This window comes from Scyliorhinus torazame, chromosome 10, assembly GCF_047496885.1.
Source record: "Scyliorhinus torazame isolate Kashiwa2021f chromosome 10, sScyTor2.1, whole genome shotgun sequence".
In the NCBI taxonomy this organism is placed as follows: Eukaryota; Metazoa; Chordata; class Chondrichthyes; order Carcharhiniformes; family Scyliorhinidae; genus Scyliorhinus; species Scyliorhinus torazame.
In genome coordinates, this window is record NC_092716.1 from 161,401,257 (window position 1) to 161,429,121 (window position 27,865).

At 50.0% G+C, this 27,865-nt stretch overlaps 1 protein-coding gene across 2 annotated transcripts in view; it reads left to right on the forward strand.

Moving 5' to 3' along the window:
• The window catches only part of LOC140431000 (N-acetyl-beta-glucosaminyl-glycoprotein 4-beta-N-acetylgalactosaminyltransferase 1-like), a 1,349,192-nt gene that overhangs the window by 744,317 nt on the left and 577,010 nt on the right, over nucleotides 1-27,865 (forward strand). For both annotated transcript variants that reach the window (XM_072518891.1, XM_072518892.1), the window contains 2 exons: nucleotides 14,164-14,264; nucleotides 23,699-23,766. In XM_072518891.1, the coding sequence (XP_072374992.1) occupies nucleotides 14,164-14,264; nucleotides 23,699-23,766 (169 nt within the window). The remainder of the gene's footprint in view (nucleotides 1-14,163; nucleotides 14,265-23,698; nucleotides 23,767-27,865) is intronic.

Genomic DNA, 27,865 nt, shown 5'->3' on the forward strand with positions numbered 1-27,865 from the left:
CTCTTGAAATCCTCCTCCATCTGTTCCACCAATCTTGTTAAATTAAGCCTATGTAAGGTTCCCCAACTCCTGGCTATCTGAATCCCTAAGTACCGGAAATCTCTTGTTACCTTCCTCAGCGGTAAGTTGTCTATTCCCCTGCTCTGCTCCCCTGGATGCACCACAAACAACTCACTCTTCCCCATATTCAATTTATACCCCGAAAATTCCCCAAACTCCCTGAGTGTCTGCATTATCTCTGGCATCCCCTCCACTGGGTCCGCAACATACAGCAATAAATCATCTGCATACAACGATACCTGGTGCTCTTCTCATCCCCTGAGTACTCCCCTCCACTTCCTGGAGCCCCTCAGTGCTATAGCCAGGGGCTCATCGCCAATGCAAACAGTAACGGAGACAGGGGACACCCCTGCCTCGCCCCTCTATGAAGACGGAAGTAGTCAGACCTCTGTTCGTGACCACGCTCGCCACCGGGGCCCTATACAGCAGCTGTACCCATCCGATATACCCTTCTCCAAAACCAAATCTCCTCAGCACCTCCCACAGATAATCCCACTCCACTCTGTCAAATGCTTTCTCGGCGTCCATCGCCACCACTATCTCCGCCTCCCCCTCTGGTGGGGGCATCATCATTACCCCTCGCAACCTCCGTATGTTCGTGTTCAGCTGTCTCCCCTTAACGAACCCAGTTTGATCCTCGTGGACCACCCCCGGGACACAGTCCTCTATCCTCGTCGTCATCACCTTAGCCAGGAGCGTAGCGTCTACATTTAAAAGGGAAATGGGCCTGTAGGACCCACACTGCAGCGGGTCTTTTTCCTTCTTCAAAAGGAGCGATATCGTTGCCTCCGACATAGTCGGGGGCAGCTGCCCCCTTTCCCTGGCCTCATTAAAGGTTCTCGTCAAAAGCGGGGCCAGTAGGTCCATATACTTCCTATAAAATTCCACCGGGAATCCGTCCGGTCCCGGGGCCTTCCCCGCCTGCATGCTCCCAATCCCTTTTACCACCTCCTCCATCTCAATCTGTGCTCCCAGTCCCGCCCTCTCCTGCTCCTCCACCTTCGGGAATTCCAGCTGATCCAGGAAATGCATCATTCCCTCCTTCCCTTCCGGGGGCTGAGCCTTATATAACCTCTCATAGAATGCCTTGAACACCCCGTTCACTCTCTCTGCTCCCCGTTCCATCTCTCCCTCCTCATCTCTCACCCCACCTATCTCCCTCGCTGCTCTCCTCTTCCTCAATTGGTGGGCCAGTAGCCGACTCGCCTTCTCTCCATACTCATATTGTACACCCTGTGCCCTCCTCCACTGTGCCTCTGCCTTACCCGTGGTCAGCGGGTCAAATTCCACATTTAGCCTTTGTCTTTCCCTGTACAGTCCCTCCTCCGGTGCCTCCGCATATTGCCTGTCCACCCTCAAAAGTTCTTTCAGCAATTGCTCCCTTTCTTTACCCTCTTGCTTCCCTTTATGTGCCCTTATGGATATCAGTTCCCCTCTAACCACTGCCTTCAACGCCTCCCAGACCACTCCCACCTGAACCTCCCCATTGTCATTAAGCTCCAAGTACCTTTCGATGCACTCCCTCACTCTTAAACATACCCCCTCATCCGCCAATAAGCCCATATCCATTCTCCAGAGTGGGTGCTGTTCTTTTTCCTCTCCTACCTCCAGGTCTACCCAATGTGGAGCGTGGTCCGAAATGGCTATGGCCGTATATTCCGTCCCTGTCACCTTCGGAATCAGTGCCCTTCCCAAGACAAAAAAGTCTATCCGTGAGTATACTTTGTGAAAATGGGAGAAAAATGAGAACTCCTTACTCCTAGGCCTACTAAATCTCCAGGGGTCTACCCCTCTCATCTGTTCCATGAAGTACCCTGGCCGCTGCCGGCCTCCTCCCGGTCCTGGACCTCGACCGGTCCAGCCCTGGATCAAGCACCGTATTGAAGTCTCCCCCCATTACCAACTTTCCCGCCTCCAGGTCCGGGATACGTCCCAACATACGCCTCATAAAATTTGCATCATCCCAGTTCGGGGCATATACGTTCACCAGAACCACCGTCTCCCCTTGCAATCTGCCACTCACCATCACATATCGACCCCCACTATCCGCCACTATGGTCTTTGCCTCAAACAGTACCCGTTTCCCCACTAAGATAGCCACCCCCCTATTCTTCGTATCTAAACCCGAATGAAACACCTGCCCCACCCATCCTTTACGTAGTCTGACCTGGTCTATCAGTTTCAGATGCGTCTCCTGCAATGTAACCACATCTGCCTTTAATTTCTTTAGGTGTGCGAGTACCCGTGCCCTTTTAATCGGCCCGTTCAGCCCTCTCACGTTCCACGTGATCAGCCGGGTTGGGGGGCTCTTTGCCGCCCCCCCCTTGTCGACTAGCCATCCCCCTTTTTTAACCCAGCTCCTCACCCGGTTCCCACGTACCCATATATCCCCCCGACAGCGCCCTCCCGCCTCGACCACCCCATCCCATAACAGCTCCCCCTTCGCCTTAGCAGCAGCAACCCAGTTAACCCCCCCTCTTCCCCCCTCCGCTAGATCCCCCTCTAGCGTAGTTGCACCCCCCATGTTGCTCCCAGAAGTCAGCGAACTCTGGCTGACCTCGGCTTCCCCCCTTGTCCTCCGCCCCCACTGTGCGAGGCCCCCTCCTTCCTGTGTCCCTGTTCCCGCCATAATTACCATAGCGCGGGAATAAAGCCCGCGTTTCCCACTCGGCCCCGCCCCTAATGGCCGGCGCCCACAGTTCCTCATTCCCCCCCCCCCTAACATGGGGAAGAGAGAAAAGTTACAGGATCGCAAAACTAACAAATTGACGGAAACCCCCCCCCTTTTTCTCGCCCCACATAATCACCCCACCACTTTGTCCCAAAAGTTCTTTCTCTCGCCAGACTATTCCAGCTTCTCGTTCACAATGAATGTCCAAGCCTCTTCTGCCGTCTCAAAGTAGTGGTGCTTCCCTTGGTGTGTGACCCACAATCTCGCTGGTTGCAACATTCCAAACTGGATCTTCTTTTTGTGAAGCACCGCCTTAGCCCGATTAAAACTTGCCCTCCTTCTCGCCACCTCCGCACTCCAATCCTGGTATACGCGGATCACCGCGTTCTCCCACCTACAGCTCCGAGTTTTCTTCGCCCATCTGAGGACCGTCTCTCTGTCATTATAGCGGAGAAACCTCACCACTATATCTCGGGGTATTTCTCCAGCCTTCGGTCTTCGTGCCAAAACTCGATAAGCTCCCTCCACCTCCAAAGGGCCCGTCGGGGCCTCCGATCCCATTAGCGAGTGAAGCATCGTGCTCACATATGTCCCGACGTCCGCCCCTTCTGCGCCTTCGGGAAGACCCAGAACCCTTAGATTCTTCCTCCTCGAGTTATTCTCCAGTACTTCCAACCTTTCCACACACCGTTTGAGCTGTGCCTCGTGCGTCTCTGCCTTCACCACCAGGCCTTGTATTTCGTCTTCGTTTTCAGCAGCCTTTGCCTTCACGACCCGAAGCTCCAGCTCTTGGGTCCTCTGCTCCTCCTTTAGCCCTTCAATCGCCTGTAATATCGGGGCCAACAGCTCCTTCTTCAACTCCTTTTTCAGCTCTTCCACACAGCGCCGCAAGAACTCTTGTTGGTCCGGGCCCCATAACAAGCGGCCACCTTCCGACGCCATCTTGCTTTGAGCTCCCCTTCCTTGCCGCTGCTCCAGAGGATCCTCTGTAATCCGGCCGCTATCCTCTCCCTTATCCATGCGTGTCCAGGGGGGATTCCCTTCTGGTTTACCGCACAGTGTTTTTGGCTGTTTAAATTGCCGTTGGGGCTCCTATTAAGAGCCCAAAAGTCCGTTCCAACGGGAGCTGCCGAAACGTGCGACTTAGCTGGTCATCGCCGCACCCGGAAGTCAAGTAGAATATCTCTTGACACACTGCCGGTTTTCCACCACCAACCCAAGTCCATCATTTTATAAATTCAGATGGTCTGAAGGCTCGACAATTGTTCCAGATCTTGTTCTGGGTCACATTTGGAGAAGTGGAAGGCTCAGTTGCTTTGGGAAAGTTTTGTTGATTTGAAGTTGAAATTATAGTGTTCTGTGTTTCCGGCACTTGGTTGCCTCTATCTGATTCACTTAAGTGTCTCGTAGGAGGTTCGGCTCAAGGGACGAAGAGGGGACCCCTTCTATTCTGCTTGACCATATCTTCCGGGGTATGTATGAATTATGACTTTGATTGATCATTGTCTCTCCAGACAATGGCACCCTCTATTTCAAGGCGCCTGATCCTAACCCTGTCACCTTTGTGAAATTGTAGCAGGTTTCTGGTATGGTACCTCCGATTGCAAGTGTAAGTCAATCTCCGTATGCAGGACGGTTCTCCATCCTGAACATTCTGGTAGCCCTTGACTGCCTACCGCAAGATTAATTTCTCTTTAGCCGTCATGTGTAACTGCTTCACTCTGATCTATCAGGAGAAGTAAGCAATCAAGATGAGGAAGGGTTTGCCACTGAACTTGAATAAACCCATTCCCACGGCTGGGTAGGAAACTGTGTGGGGATAAGGGGCACCCTCTTGACATGTTTGTGCAGTGCATATACCTGGCGCTTTGAGATAATTTCTTCAATTGCCCTCAATATTCCTGGCTAACACATTGCAGATTGGCCTGTGCTCTGCACTTTGTAATGTCCATGTGGTCTTGGTGGATTCACTGGAGAAACTTTGGCTGAAGGGAATCTGGAGTGGCCAACCACTTGTTATATAATATAAGATCATCTACCACAGTGAAGTGTTTCTGCTGTCCAAAGCAAATTTTCATAATGTAGCCACCTGGCCTCTGCTGTAGTCACCCTTGTTGACAGGAATGACGGATGTTAACACTCTCCATCTCGCGACTGCTCCTGGTGTTTTTGTTGAAGCTTCCCTGAGGTATCCGGCAACTGTTCTATCACAAATTGGGAATGTGACTTGAGCTCATCAACCAGGTTGATATAATGGGCTGGCTTTCCCATTTGGGAGACTACGTTCTCCCACCGAGGATGAATCGCCACTGATTTGGGCTCATGCTGGGAGTATGCACCAGAGGCGATTCACTATCGCTTGCCATGCAAACTTTTGCATGGCGAACCCCACTATTAGCCTACCCGCTCAAAATGCCAGCTCTTGACCACATCAAAAGCAGTAGAGTGCTTTCACTTCCTCTTTTTCTCTGCAGAAAACTTTTTGTTACTGCTTTTGATGTGGTCAAGAGGTGTCAATCACAGCTCGATGTTCATAAACATTGTGGTTAGTTACACGCAGAGTACCTAAGATCCATTCAAACGTGAAGGGAAATTAAATTAAACAATCCATAGCTGGTTGATTCACAGCCTAGTACAAGCAATTTTCCATTGATGTGAATGAAATCCTTGCAGATAACATAGATGAGTTTTAGAGCAGTGATTTTCTTCACTCTCTCTGTCTGGAGTGCTCTCTGGCTTCCGGGCAGGTATCTCCACTGTGTGGGGGGGCTCTCTGTTATGGAGCCTCTGGTGGGGAACTCTCTGTTATGGAGGTTCAGTAATGGGGGGGCTTTCTGTTATGGAGGGCTCTCTGTTGGGGGTCTCTGTTATGGGGGGGTCACTGGTGGGGGCTCAGTTATGGGGGGCTCTGGTGGGGGCTTCCGGTGGGGGTAGAGTGGATAGGATTTTTCATTGTGGGGTAAGGGGACCTCCGATGGTGGGGGAACCCACCTAGAAGACTTACCCCCTTGGCCCACCACGAGGGTCACGCTGCAAAATACCTGCACCGATCCGCACCAATGTGAATTCTGGCCCAGAGGAGCGGCGAATCACAGGCAAGTGGCTAATCCGGTGCCCAGCCCATTGACCTATTTTCATACTCCCGCTGGTGCGGTGCACAAACCCTTGGCAGTAGCCAGCGGGGGACCAGAGCATCGGGCGCCAATCCCATTTTTTCTCCGACGCTGGATTGTCCACCACATGGACAACTCCGCTACCGGAGGACGGCGGAAAATCCAGCCCATATGTCAAGGTCAACTATGGCTGAAATTCTCTGGCTGTTCGGATTCCCTGTTCCTGCCGGCAGTGCACACCCGGCAGGGGGTTTCCCGGTGGCATGGGGTGGCTTCAATGGAAAACCCAGTGACAAGCGGCAGGAATAGAGAATTCCACCACCAGTGAATGGCACACTAGCGAGAGACACGTGGCTGGCGGACCAGAGAATCCAGCCATGTGGCCCTGGATGGTGCTCCTCCAGTCTTTTGATATGCTGCATCATATGCAAAGCACATGAGACGCAAGCAGAACCTCAGAATTCTGAGGGGCATCTTCACAAGTTCCTTCTCATCTAACTGTGAGACAAGTGGTTTATGACACGTTTTGATGGTGATTTTCAGGCCAACAATATAGTTGGAGCACTTCCAGCAAGCCCACGTGATGCGAGAACTTCCTTTTCACTAACAGCATACTGTATCTTTGTGTTTGACAGTCCACTAGATGCATAATACACTGGTCGGTGACTTCTATTTGGTTGCCCCTGGAAAAGAACTGCCCATGGACCTGTGGAGGAGGCATCTGCTGCTATTGTAGTGGGCAGAGATGGGTTGTAGTGAGTCAGGATATTGGTTGGGGGCACAATGTCTTTTATGTGATCGAATATTTGTTATTGGTACACATCGCAGCACCACAGCTGGCCCTTCTTGAGGAGGGGCTCTGTGACCTGCACCAGGTTGGGCAGAAACTTTGCTAATTGGTTCCCAATACCCAAAGATTTGTGGAGGTTGCAATAAATGATGGGTTGGGAATTCACTTATAGCCTTCATTTTGTGTGGGTCCGCTGTGATGTTTTTGCTGCTCACATTATGTCCTAAGCACCAAATCAAGAACTCATATTTCTTGTTCTGTGTCAGCCCTGCTTCCTGCGTTGCTCTCAGACAGCCGTGAGCCTTCTCTCATATTCCTCAACGGTCGTACCATGCACCAAAACATCATCCATATGACAGATGACTCCCTCCAGGCCTTGTAAGGTGGCAGACATTGTGTGTTGAAAAATCTCGGTTGCCAAGGTAATGTTGAAGGGCAAGCGTTGAAACAGAATCTGTCTAATGGGGTGATAAACGTAGTCAGCAATCTGGACTTCTCGTCGAGCGGAAATTGCCAGAAGCTACTGATCGCACTGAGCTTCAAAAGCACTGCTTTTGGAGAGATGGATCAGGCCCACGCTACAGAAACATTGGAGAAGGATGAATTTCCGGGTTGAATAAATTGTACTGTGAGGATAGGCAAATATAGATTGTAAAATAAAAAAGTTAGGTAGATAATGTAGACTAAAGAAGTTTTCAGGTTTAAAACATAGACCACAGGAGGGGTGAGTAGAAACAAAATGATTAGTGCAATATAAAGTGGCAATGTCACTAGAGAGAATACATCAAAGGTTTTATAGGATAAAGCTATGGCTCAGGAAAGGCAATAATAGGGAAGTAACAGTATGATATGAAAAGACATGAGGTTCCTCATCATCATCTGACAGTGTTAAAGGGTGGTAGGGAAAGGAGGGGCATTCGTCACAGAACAGCGTAATATCCAGCAGGAAACAAAAAATGGTATAAAAAGAGATTCAGCATTTGATTCACTACGAACATTGCTTTTCTACATTGTTAGGTTTAGATAAGCTTAGAACTGTCCTGCACAGAGGGTTTTAGTTGTGATTTTAGATTGGGCGGAATTTACCCACTGTTCAAGCCGGCGGGATATTCCGGTCCCACTGAAGATGTACGGGTTTCCCAGCGACAAGGGCAGGACCATAAAATACCGCTGGCGGGCTGCCTCCGCCACCGAAAAACACACGGCGGGTTGGCCGGGAAATCCCGTCCGTACTGTTTTGCATAAATGGTAAAATTATGAATATTTTGAAGCAAGAATAAATTAAGTGAATACTCAGACGTGTGAAGCTTTAGGAATCTGTTAAAATGATAAAAGAATTAATCAGCCCACTATTTTACGTTTGTGTAGGTTAGTTGGTAATTTAGATGCTTTGTCGGGACATTACGGGACACATATTGGATACTTTGGAAGCAGATGGAATAATCCGAAGAGACTTGTCATGATATCCACATTAGCATATCATGGTGCAATCACACACACACTGATGGACAGGCAGTTGGACCAACCAACACACACACATCGCAGCGAATCACCAGTGAGAGTACACGCACTATAAAACAGGGAACACCACAGTTCCTGCTCATTCTACCAGGAGATAGCTCAGAGCACAGAGCTCACAGCGCGCCACTCAGACATACACCATGTGCTGAGTGCCTCACTAAGATAGTGATAGGGCTGGGTCCACAGGTTAGCTGGTGAAGCACGTACCCAAGCCAGTAGTTAGTTGTTACTGTTGTTTAGACAATAAAACAGAGTTGTACCATCTACAGTCGTGTTGGATCATTTGTGCATCAGAACACCCAACACGACAAGACTGGATTTTTACTTTTGTGAAAGATGTGTAGAGTAGTTGTCACTTTGTACAAGATTGCCCTGCATTGTAAGACTCAGGGGAAGCCCAGTTACATTGTTTGTCATTGATTTTTGTGATACTTTCAATTTGGTACTTCATGTCGCCCTCACAACGAAGCTGGAAGCTCAAGTGGTTCCAAAGGCAATGTAGTGTTCAGTAAATCTGTCCTCTTTTGAGAGATCAAGTACAGGGGTGAGGCAAGATTACCCAGTCATCAATATTATCTGATAACTTTGTCAGTGATGTATTGAATCACGGCATGGGATAATCTTAGTGTCTATAAAAACAATTCCTGAAAGTATTGCAGTGTTGATTTACACAAATCTTGTGCATCTTGTAATGGTGATGCATATGTTTACTTGTTCTGGAACTGAACTAGCAAACCTATGGCAACTTGTGAATCAAATTTGTTTTAAAAAACCCCACAAAGGTTGCTGTATTGTTATCAGTGTCCTTCAGAAGAGGAAACCTGCTATCTAGACTGGTCTGACCTACATGTATGTTACAGGTTTGTAGACTTTCTAAGACGTATTCCTTCAGATGTAACATTACTGGTAGCTTCCAAGCATGATCACCTATATTATAGGATCACCATTTCACCTATAATTGGGATGACTTTAACCTGGGGGTTTGCAATATAGAACCCTTTCTTATATTCTGACTGATCCAATCTCATCTGCCTCCAAGAGCATCTCTCTCTGTGAAAGCCAGACTGAAATACATACTGACTGATAAGCTACAGGGCGTATCAAGGATGACAACTTAGGGGAAGCTATGTTTCTTCAGTTAAATTTATTCAGGAGATGCGAGTGACACTGATGAAGCTGCATTTATTGTTTAATTTTAAATCCCCTAACAATTGTATGGTTTGCTTGATCACTTCAAAGGACATTAAGAGGCACACTAGCATTTTTGAGGATAAAATTATAAATTAAGAGATTTTGCCTTAATTTACATTTGATCCAACTTTGAATATGACATGTTAAAATTCTTCCTCAAGTTAAGAAACGCAAGACAAATTATTCAATTTATTATCAGTCATCACTTTTCTCTCAGATATTGTAAAAGTTATGTGTTCCAGCAAGCATTTGAAAGGAACTTTGGGCGCGATTCTACGATTCTGCGCCGGTTGGGAGAATCGCCGATCACACCATTTTTCCACGCGACGCCGGTCCGACGCCCTCCTGCGATTCACCCAAGCGGCGAGATCGGCCCCGTCGGGTTCTGTGCGGCGCAGGCCGGAGAATCGCCCGAGACACCCAAAATGCCGATTCTCCGCTACCCCCGCTATTCTCCGGCCCGGATGGGCCGAAGTCCCGACGGCGTGACCCCAGTTCACGCTGTCGCCGTTCACACCTGGTAAATAAAGTTGTCAGCCAGTCATGCTGGCTGATGCTGAGCAGTGAGGAGGTGAGTGGACTGTTGTGGAGCTCCTGCAGACCGGGTTGGCTTCCCCGAGAATGCTGCGGCCAACGGGGGGGGGGGTGGAGGTGGGGGGGGGAGTGGAGGTGGGAGGGGGGGAGGGAGAGTGTGGAGGTGGGAAGGGGGGGCGAGGAAGGTAGTGGAGGTGAGAGGGGGGGTGAGGGAGGGAGTGGAGGTGGGAGTGGGGTGAGGGAGGGAGTGGAGGTGGGAGGGGGTGAGGGAGGGAGTGGAGGTGGGAGGGGTGAGGGAGGGAGTGGAGGTGGGGAGGGGGTGAGGGAGAGTGTGGAGGTGGGGGAGGGAGTGGAGGTGGGAGGGGGGGTGAGGGAGGGAGTGGAGGTGGGAGGGGGTGAGGGAGGGAATGGAGGTGGGAGGGGGTGAGGGAGGGAGTGGAAGGGGGAGGGGGGTGAGGGAGAGTGTGGAGGGTGTCGTCCATCCGCGGATACCACATGTTAGCCACCCTGATATGGCAGGACGGTGTCGAGGGCACGGCCGCAGGTTGTCGTGTGGCTGATGGGCACAGGCGACTGGCACACTGGTGAGGAGTACGGTGTGAACTGACCGTTGGACGCAAACAGTGACCAGGTGTTAGGCTGGCTGCATATCTGCAACGCGACCAGGCCACCGGGGCACACAGGTATCCCATGTAACCCGGCTGGCGAGGTGTGGAAGAACCTCCGTGTAACATGTAATTTCTCTGCCCCCCACCTCCCACCTGCAGGTCACCATGTATGCCAAGCAGACAGCGATGTTCACTGCCGTGGTTGGAGCCGCTGCAGTGCAGGTGGCCATCCGGCAGCGTAGACTGCGACGGTCCACAGTGGCTGCAGATGCAGTGGTTGCTGCTGCAGCAGAGTGTAGGGCCGCGGAGTGGCCCGTCGTTGCCGCACAGGCCGCAGGCGCTCAGGCCCGGAATGTCGAGGGGTATGCCGAGGGGAACATTGACCGCCCGACGGCGAGGAATGCTCAGGAAGCGGGCACTGATATCGAAGTGCTTGGGGGGAGGGGGGGGGGTGGGGGGGGGGGGGGTGGTGGGGGGGGGAGGAAGAGGAGCCACTGATGGTGGTGCCAGGGCGCCACAGGCATCCAGCAAGGCCTAGGGTGTACCGTGACAGAATGTCGTTCGAGGCCCTACCAGACATCACATGCAGGAGGAGACTACGGTTCAGCAGAGAGACGGTCGCACATATATGCCACCTCGTGGCGCACCTCGCACCACTTGGAATGGGTGGAGGACACGCTATACCAGTCTCCGTCAAGGTGACGGTGGCCCTAAACTTTTACGCTACCGGTTCTTTCCAGGCGCCAAGCGGGGACCAATCCGGGATCTCATAGGCATCGGTCCACAGGTGCATCAGGACCGTGACCGACGCCTTGTATGCCATGGCGGACAGGTACATTAAATTCACCGAGCACAGCAGGAAGCATGGGCACGTGGATTCGCCAAGGTGGCCGGGATACCGATGGTCCAGGGTGTCATCGATGGTGTGCACGTCCCCATGCGCCCACCTGCAGATAACAGGGAAGTGTTCATGGACAGGAAGGCTGCATACTCCATGAACATTCAGGTGGTGTGCAACCCCCACATGAAGATCATGCACGTGTGTTCAAGGTACCCAGGGACTGTGCATGATGCCTACATTCTGGCACATCGAATTGTCCGTCACGCCAGCGCCAATTCCCGTGGCAAGCTGGACTGGAAAATTTACACCTAGATTGAAGGGAGACAAAAGAGAAAAAATAAAATGTTTTATTGAAACATTTTAATTTTACATTCTTGAAATTTCCAACAACAGGCGACAATGGAGCCCCCCCCCAACCCTCCCCTGGGGCCTGCAGGAAATAGGTTCCACGTTTGTAATTGTTACTTTTCAGTGCCATTGTGGTTATTTGGCAGTAATTTGAATTTACCATGTTGATAAAAGAACAAATAGACTGAAAAGACTTGATTTATCTTTCTAAGGTGAGTATAGTTCATGTTTCCCATGCAAATACAATGAAGTTCAATACATTTCAATGGTGAACTAGATAGTGAGATGACATTTTTGCAAAGTTACCAGCAGAGTGGTGCATCTCATACGGCAACTTTGGTTTTCTATATTTTCCATGTGCCCTTGCTTGAAGTTGCCATTACATTTGCACATAAAGAACTATTCGTGCTAAGAGCCTTACCATTATTCTGACAGCAAATTATGGTTCCATATGTTTAACAACACTGCAAGATTTGTTTTTCTGTTTCCTGTGTTCTTATGCAAATCCTCCTGTATTCTATGTACAGGCATAATGATTATTATCAATATGTTGTGACTATCTAGTTCATAATTCAAATGGTTTAGAATATAACTTTTATTTTTAGGAACTCCAGATTTAACTGTAGAAAATAGGGGTATTCAGTTGAGAAGCTGGTGAAAGCATTCCTGAAGAAAATGCAATTCAAACAAGCCTGAAAGGATGTTACCTAAAAAGGTTGGGACCATGTTGATGTAAGAGGCTAGCAGCTAGAAAGGGAAAATCATAAATCAGAACATGCACTAATTTAGCTAAAGAACTGGAGATTATGGCCAGGATTCTCGCAGCCCAGGGCGGGGCTGGAGAATCCCGCGACCGGCACGAATCGTGCCCCGCAGAGCAGAGAATCGGCGCCGGCGTGGTCGGCACAGCATCGTTCAGGGGCCGCTTTACGTGCCCCCCCGCCGAATCGCGGTCCGGGATGGGCCGAGCAGCCATTACAAAAAACACATGTCCCGCCGGCACCGTTCTAATCTGCTCTCAGCCAGCGGGACCTCGGCATGGATGGGTCCGGGGGCGGCCTGTGCGGGGGAGAGGGGGGGATTGACACCGGGGGTGGTGGTGGGGGGGGGGGGGGGCTCCATTGTGGCCTGGCCCGCGATTGGGGCCCACCGATCGGCAGGCCGGCCTCTCGGGCTGTGGCCCTCCTTTCTTTCACTCTGGCCCCTTTAGCCCCACGCCATGTTGCGTCAGGGCCAGCGCGGAGAAAGGAGCCACTGCACATGCGCGCGTTGGCGACGGTGCCACTGTGCATGCGTGGACCCCATGGCGCCCAGTTGACACCAGGATCAGCATCTAGAGTGGCGTGGGCCACTCCAATGCCATGCTGGCCCCCTGTAGGGGCCAGAATTGCTGATCCTGAGGTGTCAACACTTAGTCTCAGGATCAGAGAATCCCGCCCATGACATTTGCACTTAGTCCATCATTCATGTCATTTACCAGAATTAAGGAAAGCTTTGGAATGGAAAGGTTTCAACTTGGGAACAGGCCGGGTGTGTCATATCATCATGAAGATGGGTGGATCTTAGTGAGATTCTTTGTTTTGAGTATATCTCTATTAATCTAGTTGGGGCATTGCCAGCAGGCAATACGTGGTAATGTTTAAAAACAGCCCGGAGACTATGTTAGCTTTGGATCTTATGTAGCTTGTCACTCCTTGGAAGTCAGGGACAAAGCCGAACTTCCACGTGAAGTAGAGTAAATGCTCGACCTATCATCCATGATGCAGCCTGTGATTGGGAACTGGTATTCAGAATGAGACAAAGTTGGAAAGGAGAAAAGCAACTGGAAAATTTGTTTATTGGGAAGTTAAAGGACAAATTCAACAGTAATCCTCTCAATAAGAGGCGGTTAACCTTGTTTTAGCTAGAGTTCTGGAATCAACTTGGGTGTAGTTTGGAACCATAGCAACAGGTATTGGAAAGCAAGGGTGTTTTCTGGTGTTTTCAGCCACTGCATAGGATTCACAAGGAGGCTCGTTCTTAAGATGTGAAATCAAGAGTCAAGAGATCGGTAAAGAATTTGGAGTGTAGCTTATCCAAAAGGTAATGGAAGGACCCCCATGAAAGCTTGCCGAATAGTTGGGACACTGAAGAGAAGTCAGAGTGATTTCTGGAGAGTGGTGACGTAGCTTTTGTTTTGGTGCCAGCAAAGCGAACAAAAAATTACGATTTTGTAGGATAAGGGAACTCTGGGCGGGAAGTACAAAGTAGAACTGGGTTCACAGTGTAAGTCTTTATAAACCAGAGTGTGAAGTTAATAGTGTTTACTTAATTTAATTTTTTTCGATAGACATTAAAGTTTGTTTTAGTTTAAGAATGTGAAATCTTGAGGCGTAGTTCCGTCAGTTAATTAATGGATGTTCGGATTTCTTCCTTAAGCGTTAAGGTTCCCCCGTTGGGTCATAACAATATTTCCAACTTTATTGATTTTGTTTCTATTTCCCCAGGTGATTTCCAGTTTGCGATTGCGTCGGATGATAATTCCGAATTTTGGCTCAGTTCTGATGAAAGTCCAGCAAACGCCAGACTGCTGATGCATGTGGGCAAGGTACAGAATGTTAGCGGAGTCTCACTTATCTTGCCTGACAACCATTCGGGGCTTTTCATAGTTGCTGCATTGAAATGCCGATTGGGGATCTGGTTGATATTTTTTTTATTGATGGGCACTGTCTGCGTGTCTACCTCTGAGCATGAAGTCACATTGAAATCCAAAGATAAAATCAGACTACAGCACTAAAATGCCTTCATACTGAAGTCAATGCCACATCTTATAAAGCGAGTAATGTTCCTTTTAAAACGTTTGACAAATTATATTTCTCTCGGGAGAGAATTCCTGTAATGTATTAATGTATCTTTTTAACTTTATATTACAATTTGAAAACCATTTATATCAGTTGTCTATATTGAACAGTGACTGTTGAGTACATTTGATCTAAGCAAGGCAGTAGTTGGGAGACTGCAGTGCCTCAGAGCTTTCAGCCTGAGGAGGGGAGATTTCAACCAATGCCATTATTTTTCATTGTCACCCTTCTGGAAAATGATTAATTTATTTTGACATCTGGACACTTGACGACCAAGTTTTTACATCATAGGATCCCAACTTCTATATTAAAAAGGAGCCAATTTTCTGAAACAGGTGGTATTTTGGACACCTGACAGTAGGCCCCCTTTCAAAATGGAACCTGCCACATTGCTGGTGTTTTGAGACTATTACCACCCCAGGAAAAGACAGTGAATATCAATTCCATTGTGTGGATATCAGGCTGAGGATAGGAACAGATTTTACTTGAATTCTTCCTGCAGTTGAGGGCGGCACAGTAGGCAGCGCTGTTGCTTCACAGGTCCAGGGTCCCAGGTTCGATTCCTGGCTTGGGTCACTGTCTGTGTGGAGTCTTCACGTTTTCCCCGTGTCTGCGTGGGTTTCCTCCGGGTGCTCCGGTTTCCTCCCACAAATTCCGAAAGATATGGGGCGGGATTTTGCGGGAATCGGCGGGGCGGGTAACTCCGGCGCGAAGGAGTGGCGTGAACCACTCCGGCGTCGGACCACCCCAAAGGTGCGGAATCCTCCGCACCTTCAGGGGCTAGGCTGGCACCGGAGTGGTTTGCGCGGCGCCGGCTGGCGCGGAAGGGGCTCCGCCGGCCGGCACGAGTTGGCGCAAGTGCGTGAATGCCAGCGTGGGCTGTCGTCATCCCAGCACATGCGCGGGGGGGGAGGGTCATCTCCACGTTGGCCATCGCGGAGGACCACAGCAGCCGACGCGGTGGAATAGAGTGCCCCTATGGCACAGGCCCGCCCGCAGATCGGTGGGCCCCGATCGCGGGCCAGGTCACTGTTGGGGCGCCTCCCGGGGCCAGATCCCCCCCGAGGACCCCGGAGGCCGCCCGCGCAGCCAGGTCCCGCCGGTAAGTACCTGTTGTAACTCACACCGGCGGGACCGGCCTAAAAGGGCGGCCACTCGGCCCATTGTGGGCTGGAGAATCGCCGGGGGGGCCGTTGCCAATGGACCCCGACCTGCGCGGCGTGATTCCTGGTGGGGGGTCGGAGAATCCCGCCCGTGCTGTTCGGTGAATTGGACATTCTGAATTCTCCTTCTGTGTACCCGAACAGATGCTGGAATCTGGGGCGACATTCTCCGGAAACGGCGCGATGTCCGCCGACTGGCGCCCAAAACGGCGCAAATCAGATGGGCATCGCGCCGCCCCAAAGGTGCGGAATCCTCCGCATCTTTGGGGGCCGAGCCCCAACATTGAGGGGCTAGGTCGGCGCCGGGCGAATTTCCGCCCCGCCAGCTGGCGGGAAAGGCCTTTGGTGCCCCGCCAGCTGGCACGGAAATGACATCTCCGGGCGGCGCATGCGCGGGAGCGTCAGCGGCCGCTCACGGCATTCCTGCGCATGCGCATTGGAGGGAGTCCCTTCTGCCTCCGCCATGGTGGAGACCGTGGCGGAGGCGGAAGGGAAAGAGTGCCCCCACGGCACAGGCCCGCCCGCGGATCGGTGGGCCCCGATCGCGGGCCAGGCCACCGTCAGACCACCGTCAGGCCACGCGCCAGATCACCCCGCGCCCCCCCCAGGACCCCGGAGCCCGCCCACGCCGCCTTGTCCTGCCGGTAAGTTAGGTGGTTTAATTTACGCCGGCGGGACAGACATTTTAGCGGCGGGACTTCGGCCCATCCGGGCCGGAGAATCGGTCGGGGGGGCCCGCCAACCGGCGCGCCGCGATTCCCGCCCCCGACGAATATCCGGTGCCGGAGACTTCGGCAACCGGCGGGGGCGGGATTCACGCCAGCCCCCGGCGATTCTCCGACCCGGCGGGGGGTCGGAGAATCTCGCCCCTGGTGACTAGGGGCTTTCACAGTAATTTCATTGCAGTGTTACTGTAAGCTTACTTGTGATAATAAAGATTATTATTATTAATCAACTACAACTTCTTGGCAAATATCGAATGTCCACTCCAGGGTTTATTTTCAGGCGATGTGAATGTCGCCAGCAAGACCAGCATTTGTTGCCCATCCTGAATTGCCCTCGAGAAGGTGGTGGTAAGCTGCTTTCTTAAGCCCATTGCAGTCCATGAGGTGACGTCACATCCTCAGCACTGTTAGGAGGGAGTTCCAGGGTTTTGACCCATTGTCATTGAAGCAATGGCATTTTAATTCCAAGACAGGATGGTGTGTGGCTTGGAAGGGAACCTGGTTGTGCGATGTTCATGCACCTATCCAGCTGTTTCAACAATCACCTTGTTCTGCTAGATGGTAGAGATTGCACGTTTGGACATTGCTGTTTATGGAAGCTTGATGAATTGCTGCTGTGCATCTTTTAGATTGTACATTGTGTTGCCACGGTGTGCCAGTGATGGGGGGAGGTGAATGTTTAAAGTGATGGATGGGGTGTCAATCAAATGGACTGCTTTGTCCTGGAAGCTGCACGGAACATGGAAAGTATTCCTTCACACTCCTGACTTGAATCTTGTAGATGGACAGGCTTTTGGGGAGTCAGGAGGTGAGATACTGGTCACATAATTACCAGCCTCTGACCTGCTCTTGTAGTCACTGTATCTATTTGACTGATCCCGCTAGGTTTTTGATCAATGATAACCTCCAGGATATTGTTTGTGGGAGTTCCAGTGATGCCATTGGACATCAAAGGCACAAGGTTAGATTGTTGTTGGAGATGGTCATTACCTGGCACTTGTGTGATGCAAATATTACTTGCCACTTATCACCCCCAGCTTGGCTGTTGTCCAGATTCTGCTGCATGTGAGCACTGACTGCTTCAGTATTTGAGGAGTCTGAAATAGTATTAAATACTGTGCAATCATCAGCAAACATCCCAACTTCTGAGCTCATTATCGAGTGAAGGTGATTGTTGAAACAGCTGGATATGATTGGGTTTAGGACATGACGCCCCTCCTGTAGTGATGTCCTGGGGCTGAGATGATTGGTCTCCAAAAACCATCTTCCTTTGAGCTAGATAAGACTGCAGCCAGTCGAGAGTTTTCCCTCAATTCCTGATGAATTCAATTTTACTAGATTTCATTGATGCCATACTCAACCGAAACTTGTTTTGATGTAAAGAGCAGCCACTCTCATCTCATCTCTGGAATTCAGTCTCTTTGTCCTTCTTTGGATGAAGACTTCTTTGGATGAAGACTGTATTGAGGCCTGGACCCAAGAAGCTCTTGCGGAACCCAAACTAAGCATCAATAAGCATGTTATTGCTGAGTTAGTGTCACTTGATAGAACTGTGAATGACAACTTCCATCACTTTGTGTTGTATGTTGTTTGGCCTGGCTGAGGAATTATTACTGAGACTTGGGTATGTCTAAACAATAGCTAGTGTATTGGACATGGCGGACGATTCTTTGCCCGCGATGCATCTGCCACACATCCCGCTATTCCAGGAGAACAGTGGGAGAGGCCCTAAACAGGGTTGGCCAGTCGGCAAACGCTGAATGCTCCAGGCCCACGGCACCTGTCGTAATCTGTATCGCGCCTTCACCTAGACCGTTTCAAGCTGGAACCTCCTGAGATCCCCCCCCCTTGCCGGCATAGCTGAGGCCAGCGGGAATCTCCACTAGTCTCCACCACCGGGGACCAGATGTGGGACGGAGTTTTCCCAAATAATGAGTAAGTGTCATTTCGGGCAGAAAGATCGTAACTCGCCCCACTGTGGGCTGGATTCTCTGTTTGGGAGACTAGGGCCGGAATTCCCCATGTTGGGATTCCCTGGGCGAGATTCTCCGATCCCTCGCCGGGGGCTGGCGTGAATCCCGCCCCCGCAGGTTGCCGAATTCTCCGGCACCGGATATTCGGCGGTGGCGGGAATCACGCCGGTTGGCTGGTCCCCCCCCGGCGATTCTCCGGCCCGAATGGGCCGAAGTCCCGCTGCTAGAATGCCTGTCCCGCCGTCATGGATTAAACCACCTCTCTTACCGGCGGGACAAGGCAGCGCGGGCGGGCTCCAGGGTCCTGGGGGGGGGGGTGGGGGGGAGGTGCCGATCTGGTCCCGGGGGGTGCCCCCACGGTGGCCTGGCCCGCGATCGGGGCCCACCGATCCACGGGCGGGCCTGTGCCGTGGGGGCACTCTTTTCCTTCCGCCTTCACCGCGGTCTCCACCATGGCGGAGGCGGAAGAGACTCCCTCCACTGCGCATGCGCGGGGATGCCGTGAGTGGCCGCTGACGCTCCCGCGCATGCGCCGTCCGGCAATGTCATTTCCGCGCCAGCTGGCGGGGCACCAAAGGCCTTTCCCGCCAGCTGGCGGGGTGGAAATCAGTCCGGCGCAGGCCTAGCCCCTCAAGGTTAGGGCTCGGCCGGTCAAGATGCGGAGGATTCCGCACCTTTGGGGCGGCGCAATGCCAGACTGATTTGCGCCGTTTTTGGCGCCGGTCGGCGGACATCGCTCCGATTACGGAGAATTTCGCCCCCTGTTTCCGCTGGCAGCTCACCCCACCTTCGGGATTCCCGGTAGCGTGAGGGTGGCTTCGATGGGAAATCCCATTGACAAGCAGCGGGAGTAGAGAATCCCACTGCCAGCGAATGGTGTGCCGCTGGGAAACACACAGCTCGAGGACCGGAAAATCCTGCCCTAAGTTCTGTCGCTGGAGTAGCATCGCTCCTGGTCAGCGCTGGTGCTGGGAGTGGCAGTCAGGAGTGATTCTTTAAACACCCTCAGATGCTTTGATCTGCGAGGCTTCTATTCACTTTCAAAGAGAAATAGATTTTAGTAGGCTGTAATTGACAGGATAATAGCTTCCAGGTAGCCAGGTTTTTGGATTCTTCATTTTTATTTTCCTTCACGCTTTGTACACATCTCAAATATCCAGCTGTGAACCTAACCACAATGTTTATAAACTTCTAGGGGATAAGTGCTTTTACTTCATCTTTTTCTCAGCAGAAATTGCTTTTGATATGGTGAGACCCTGTCAATCGTAGCGGGGGACAACGCCGCTGCAAACTTTAGCTCTAAAATTGGATCTTCACCAATGATGGGATAACTTTTTCCAGAGGTGCCATATCTATCTTGGGGGCAGCTGTTACCTGGGATCAGGCAGCCCTCCAGCTGGCCACTCCCTCGGGAGCTCCTGCCTCCACCTAATATGCTATAGCAGATGTGTGGTGCTCACCAGAGGATTACCCAGGAGCCTGTCCGTTAACATGTTCTACCAAAGTGATTGTCTCTGCACTGGTAGCTGGTGCAGCTGAATGCAGTGCTGAGAATTTGGTGTCCTCCCCGGAGATCTGGTCCGGGGTGTTCTGAGAGGTTGGATGGGGGGAATGGAGCCCGGACCGCCCAACCTTATCTGGTGGGGATTCTGGAATATGAAGGACTTGGGGTCAGCTCTTGGGAAGAATAAGGCTGTTGGAGATGAAAATCACTTGAGTAGGTTCATCTGGATTAAGTTGCTTTGGACTCTCACTTCTTCGGTGCATGCCAACTCCCATGTCAGCCACTGTTCACTCAACGGCATCCCTGGTGAGTCCCATGGCCCTCTCAGAGCGGGTGAGAATGTGTACCACTGGGATGCCCCCTCCAGTCTTCTGAAACCTGTCCTGTTGTGTCCTGTTTTATCCTTGGAGACACAAAAAGGATATTTTGAGATGCTGGCAAGCCAGGTTTGGGAGTGTTAATAGCTGGTGGCTTATGTGGGCAAGGTACTTAACCAAAGAGGGTAGGGATTGGCTAGGGATTCCTGGAGGGTGGGTTCTGAGGGAGATGCTGGTAGGTTGTGTGTTAGAGGGTTACAAGGGTTTAGGGACAGTTGGCAGGAGTAAGGGACTGCGGGGGGGGGGGGGGGGGGGGGGGGCAGGGGTGGTTCCAGGGGCACACAGATGGATTTACCATAGCAGCTCGAAGGAGGTTATTCATTTTATTACTGCATTGCATGCTGGTCCTCCTGGTCAGGCCGCCAGCACTTGCTGGCTCTGACACTTCATCCCAGGCTTGGTTCATGACAGATGGCTGACGTCTGTGGCCCACCCTGGGGAATAGGATGTCCCCCCTCTCCTCAACCGCTTAAATGCTCCTCCAGCTTGTCAGGCCGACAAGGTGATTCCTGACCTCAGCGAATCACTCGCTTGGAGAATCGGGAGTCCAGTAAGATTCACATGGGCAGAGCGATCGACTGTTTGCGTGCTGTGAATCTCGCCTCTCCAGCACTCCCAGTGCCACTGGAAACACTCCGGTTTTCCTGCTGGTGGGAGCACTTAATCATGGTTCAGGATGATTGCACCCATAGTCATTTTGGGGAGAATTCTGCCTATAATTAAAGTATATACAGATATACATAACTAGGTGTTACTGTCTTGAAGCTGGCAACATCCTTCCCTCTGTCTCCTCAGCATGTGTTCTCTTACATCATCCTGATGTGAGGTACTATTTGCACAGTCCCTTGCATTAACCATTACAACTATAATGCTGCACTTTGCTGATGATTGAGAATAGACTGATGGGGCTGTAGTTGTCCAGATTGGATTTGTTCTGCTTTTTGTGGACAGGACAGTCCTGGGATATTTTCACTTTGTCAAGTAAATGCCAGTATTGTAACTGTCGGGGTTCAGCTTGCTTTAATTGTGAGTTCTCGAGCACAAGTCTTCAGTACAACAGCCGGATGTTATCAGCTTTTGCTATATCCGGTGCCTTTACCCGTTCCTTGATGTAACGTGGGGTAAATCGAGTTAGCTGAAGACTGGCATCTGTTATACTGGGACCTCTGGAAGTGACCATGGTGGATCATCCATTTGGCACATCTGGATGAAGATGGTTGCAAATGCTTCAGTCATGTATTTTACATTGACACGCTGGTCTCCACCACCATTAATCATGAGGATGTTCATGGACTACTCTACACTCCACTCCCCCCATTAGTTATTTACAGTCACCTTTCATGACTATCTATGACAAGACTGTAGAGTTTTGAACTTATCCATTGGCTGAGGGATCACTTAGCTCTGCATGTAGCAAGCTGTTTCTGTTCTTTAGCATATTATATATATATATAGTCCTGTGTTGCAGCTTCACCAGGTTGACACCTTGGCTGGGATTCCCCGTTTCCGCCGCTATGATCGCAATCCTGATCGGGTGGAGAATCCCCCATCGGCTCAAATACGGGATCCATGCCGGGCGGCAGACCCGTCCCTGCAAACAGCTGATATACATTCTGTGATTAACGGGCTGGAAGCCCAAATCTTCACCCCTTTATTATTCTCTGACACCCACAGCAGAAGCTCCATTGGGTGGGCTTTGGTGCAAGGATTGACGAGCGCTGTCCTGGCACGATGGACCCTTAGTAGGGTTAAGGGGTTAGCCCATTGCTCATGTGCCCCTCTGGTGCTGCAAAGGAGGGTCCCCCTAGGATCTTGGGGAAGGGTGGACTCGGGATGTGGGTAAGGGGATAGCCCCAGGAACCAACCCTGGGATGGGTATCCCATGTCTGGCCTGCCCCTTCCAGCCCTTAGTAACCTGAAGATCACTTTTGGCGTGGTGATCTCAGGAAGCTCTCTGTTAAAGATTTTCATCCTGTTGAAAGATTTTCATTCTGTTGACATTCTGAAGTCACCTCCTCACTCTGAACTGCTCTGCTTGACCGCTGATGAGCAGATCAGACAGTTCAGTGAACAATCCAGTCAGGAAGATTTTCCCTTTCCTCACATCTGCCCCCTCAGCCTATGCTTTTAAAACTGCTGCTTTTTGAAGAGTCAGAGCCTTCCTAGTAAGCCCGGAACACTTGGAAAGCCTTGAAATCCCCTGAGATCCATTGAAATGCCTTGCGTTCATTCAATTTCACAGGACAGTCCCTTTAACTAGCCTTTGATTGACAGCTTAACAATTTAGACACCACAGGCAGGAAGTTTGTTTACTTACCTATACCTTCAAGCTTGAAATACCCTCCATTGATCCTAACTTCAAAGTTTATAAACATTCAAGTTATGATTGACAGCAGCTGGCCACTTCAACAATGCTAACTGCCTTCTGCGTTTATAAAATAGGAAGTGAAAGGAGGGCCTGGGGGATTGTGGCTGAGGAGGGTGATGGTGGGTAGTTGAGGAGGGGAGTGGTGGGTGTTTGAGGAGAGGGGTGGCGGGTGGCTGAAGGAGGGGTGGTGACTGAAGGAGCATTGGGGGATATGGGTGGGGGAGGGGAAGTTGGATACACCCTCATGCGTGATGAGGGGTTGGGGTTACTCCCCTTGTCAGCAGGGTGGGGTACATTTGCGTTGTGGGGGGAGTCATATCTTTCAGCCCCAAACTCATTCATTATACAACGGGGTGTTTTGTGCCGTATCCTTATGGCGCCTAATCCTTCATTGTATCTGGGCGCCATATTGAAAAAATGCTCAACGTCACTGAACCACTTTTGAAGAAAGAGGATGGGCCTCCTGAAAATGGATGTGGATCTCTGGGAACACTCTGAGGCTGGAATATGGATCTCCTCGATGACATTGAATCTTGACGATCCACCTATAGATCCCCCCCACCTCTGGGATCCAGAGTTGCTGAATGCCTGCATTTCAAACTCTGGAGCAAGCCCCAGGTATTGTTCATGTGAGTCCCGACATCTGCACACCATGTTGTTCCAGATGTGTTTTGCACTGGTATGTTTCCCTCTGGCATTGTAGAGAATCAGAAGTGGGTGGAAGATTCTGATTGGGCCTTCATTAGTTCCACGCCGGCCTCTAGCACATTTCCTAACTGTCATGGTGAGCAGCAGTGGAAGACACTGTGGGAAATTCACGCCGGCGTGAAACCGATTGTTGCCAAATTCCAGCCCCTCCCCACCCCACCACCATTGAAGCCAGAATTCCGTCCTCTGTCTTCTATTTCCAGAAGAGTTTCATTTTTGGTCAACGGCAATAGTTAAGATCGTTTGGAACAACATCAACAAAGTATCTGTATTTTTTAACTTATGATTTCTACTCTATGCACTCACCATCAGTGCTGGTCCAAGTCAGTAAAGTGACTAATCCTTCTCATGATTATATTTCAGCTGGGAACAGAGTGGGCAGCTCCAGGCGAGTTCACCAAGTTCCGATCTCAAGTCTCCACTCCAGTCCAGTAAGCACATTATTTCATTCATAATTCGGAGTGACTACAGTTATGAAATTACATTGAAACACTTGCATTCAATGGTTAATTTCCGTTGATTCCTAACATGAATTCATGGTAAATTGTATTTTTATGACACATGCCATTGGACGTTTGAGGAAATGTACATATTTATAGTTTTCTTGAAGGGTATTAACGATTAAACAATTAGGTTAGGGAGGTGATTAATCTGGTACTGTGACCACTCATTGTTGCTATTGGAGAAGAGTAGATTAACAAAAGATTATTCAAATGAGGATGTGCAGGAATGGAAAACATTTCCTCCAACTGAAGGGGCCTTTTTAAGTCTGGAGTTGGATCAATGAAACTGCTTTCTGAACAATGTTGATTCAGCAGACGCATGAATGAAACAAAAGATCACTGAGTTATCTAATTGAACATATTTATGGGTCGCCACATAACATTCGTAGTGCAAAATCCTTAAGCTTTGGAGTAAATGATCTTATTTTTATCTTTGCCTTTGCGTGTGGCTCACTCATTGACAGCAAAGTTTGCAACGGGACTTGTGTAGCAACAACTCAATGATGGGCATGATTTTTCAGGGTTCATTTACTGCGGGTGCATATCCCATTATGGCCGCTAAATCTCGTGCGAGGGTTTTGCGTCGGGTAGATCTTAGTTTGAGATATTCCCCACCCACCACTGGTGATGTGACTTGGGCAGGAACCTGATTACTCTTAATTTGCATTGATTTAAAAATAATTATGAAGGTTTTGTCATTTAATTCAAAAAATACAATTAACATAAACTAAAAAAGAAAACAATAATCTAATCTACGCAACCCCCCCCCCTCGAAACAAATTGCCCCCATTTGCTTCCTCCCACCCCTACCCCCCTCTAGCAGCTAACAGCCACCAATTTCTTGAAATAAAATATAAACGGTTCCCATCTCCGAAAGAACCCTTCAGTTGACCCCCTCAGTGTATTTGGCCTTCACAAGGTGCAAAACTCCATTAAGTCTCCTAGCCACGCCAAGGCACTAGATGGCGTCGCTAGCCTCCAACTTAACAGTACTTGCCTCCAAGCAACCAACGAGGTGAAGATGAGGACATCTGTCCCCGCATCCATCCGCAGCTCCAGCAAGAACAAAATCTCAAATATAGATGCCAAAGGACAGGACTCCAACTCAACTTCAGAATGGCCGACATAGTGCTGAAAAAAGAGACCCAAAAATTCCACAATCTTGACAGGACCAGAACATGAGCATGTGATTAGCTGGCATCTTTGAACAGCGCTCGCACTTATCCTCAACCCACACAAAGAAACAACTCATTCTGGCTTTAGTAAGGTGTGCCCTAAACACTACCTTGAGCTGGACCAGGCTCAGCCTCACTCACAATGACAATGCATTCACCCTGCGGAGCGACTCATCCCACACCTCTTCCAGTCTAGGCTCCAGCTTCTCCTCCCATTTGGCCTTCACCCCCTTCCACCAAGACCAGATCCTCCCCCAAAATCCGTCCATATATGCTGGATGTACTACCGTCTACTGACCCTGAACAGGAAAGGATCCTCTCCAGCAAGGTTGATGGCGGCACCACTGGGAATGTCGGAAACATGCGTCAAACAAAATGTTGTACCGAAAAGAGTCCGAGCCGGAGAGCCCCAACATTTGGCAAACTGTCCCTCCAGAAATAAATTATTCACTCTCTCCAACCCCCATTGCCTTCCACTCCCCCAAATGTAGCATCCAAATTTGCCGGCTTGAATGAGTGGTTCACACAATTGGAATATTTGCATTGATTTTAATATCATTTAATGGCTTTAAGCTATAAAGTCCGGCCCCGTGGAATGTTCCCCCTGGTGGTGTGAAGTCACACTGTCGGGAATCGCTATTGATATTCGAGAAAAAAAACAGAAAAACTGTTGCGATGAGTACGCCAGGTGCAAGGAGGTGCCTGAAGGTCCTGGGGATGAATCATAGAATTTACAGTGCAGAAGGAGGCCATTCAGCCCATTGAGTCTGCACCTGCTCTTGGAAAGAGCACCCTACCCAAGCCCACACCTCCACCCTATCCCCATAACCCAGTAACCCCACTCAACATTATGGGCAATTTTGGACACTAAGGGCAATTTATCATGGCCAATCCACCTAACCTGCACATCTTTGGACTGTGGGAGGAAACCGGAGCACCTGGAGGAATCCCACGCACAGACGGGGAGAACGTGCAGACTCTGCACAGACAGTGACCCAAGACGGGAATCGAACCTGGGACCCTGGAGCTGTGAGGCAATTGTGCTAACCACTATGCTACCGTGCTGCCCTTGAGGGCTGAGGCTGGGCATTGCCACCTGACACTGGCAGTGTCCCCGACACTTCTTCCTGGCACTGCCAGACAAGCACTGCCAGGGGGGCACTCAGCTGGGTACTGCAGGGGGCACTGCCGGGGGTGGTAACCCTACTCCCTTGGGTGAGAGAGGCCTCTCTTTCTGTGTGGTGACGAGAGGGGTGCACACCGGTGAACATGTAGGGGAGAGGGCAGAGAGTGCCCCCTGAGACTTCTGTGGTTGGGGGGAGGGGGGGGGCGCCCTGAAGCTCCATGACCGTGGGAGGGAGTTAATTTTTTTCGCAGACTGGGACGCCCTGTAAAGATGTGGCCTGTCAGGCCCCACCCTGCTGGAGTGACGATGCAAACCACACCCCCGATGGTTTTAACAAAGTGTCAGAAGATATGGTCAGAAAAACTGGCTGTGTTTCTGCAGAGAAACACGATGGTTTTCAGTCAGAATCTAACACTTTGTGATTTCTTTTGAAATTTCCGCCCAATTTCTGTGGTTAGATTTTAAAATGGGGGTTGCAGAATAGCTGCCTACTATCAAAACCCAAGAAAGGGACAACATTTTGGTTTGGAGACAAACTGTTTCCACCAACAATTTTCCACATAGCAGGAGGTGGATTCTGTCCTCCCTTGGTAGTGTTGGCTAGACAGTGCAGTCTAGTATATAGCCCTCACGGCATGCTTCAGTCAATACACACCACATTCATTTATTTTTTAATATCTATCTGTCAGCCATCTGACCTTGTCTTGAAGTTTGAGTTATTTTGTATGTGGATGCAAGGCAGGTCCACAGTCATAGATCATAAAGCGCTGGAATCTTGCAGCATACAAGAGGAGGCAGTGCATTTCAGGTCTTTCAGCACTTTCAATCTCACCTCTGGTTCCTTTGCAAGTCAACTTAAATGTGACCTCGACTACTGCTCTTCACATTTTGTTGATAAATATTTTTAATATATTTATACACACACACACACTGACATACATGTAGATGGTCATATGATATTGAGAATGTACCCATTATCGAAGTTTGGGTTAGTGACATGTCTGCGTTTCTGAGACTTGAGAAAATTAAGTTCGCCCTGAGAGGATCAACGTTAGGGTTTGTCTGAAGGTGGCAGCCGTTTAGCGACTTCTTCGGAGAAAACTAAACTCAGTAGATTCAATAAGGGGGGGGTTAGGGGGTATGGGGGAGTCAGGCTATTTTGTGTTTAGAGTAGGCGGGAACAATGGGACTTGGCGAGATGTATTATGCACTGAACTATGTGCACATTTGTATTTGTATTGTTTATTGTTATAAAATCATAAATGCCTTAATAAATTGTTTTTTTTAAAAAGAGAATGAACCCATTATTTTCTTAACTAACCTCAAAAAGAGGAATGCATGGGACAAAGTCTGATAGTCCTTCTGTAAAGCAAATACATTCTCCAGTCCCAAACACTAGCATGCTACAAAGAAACACCCAATCTATTTTAAGCTTTTGTAATCTTGTTCTCTTATTTTAGCAGCAAACATACAACTTTAACAATGTTGATTGTTCTAGTGCAAAACTTGTTTGCAAATAATCCAGGCTAAGACGCAGAAGGGCATCAGCCAACTGACTTGAGGAAATATTTCCTCAGCCATCTCCACTGTCTTGATTTTAAATTCTCATGTGTCCAATTTTTTTACAGCTAAGAGCCAGCATAACGATGTGGCAAGCCTTTGCAGTATTAGGCTGTGAAAATAGTTTTTCCTTCCAGTGAATTTAATGACAATTTCTGTACCTGAG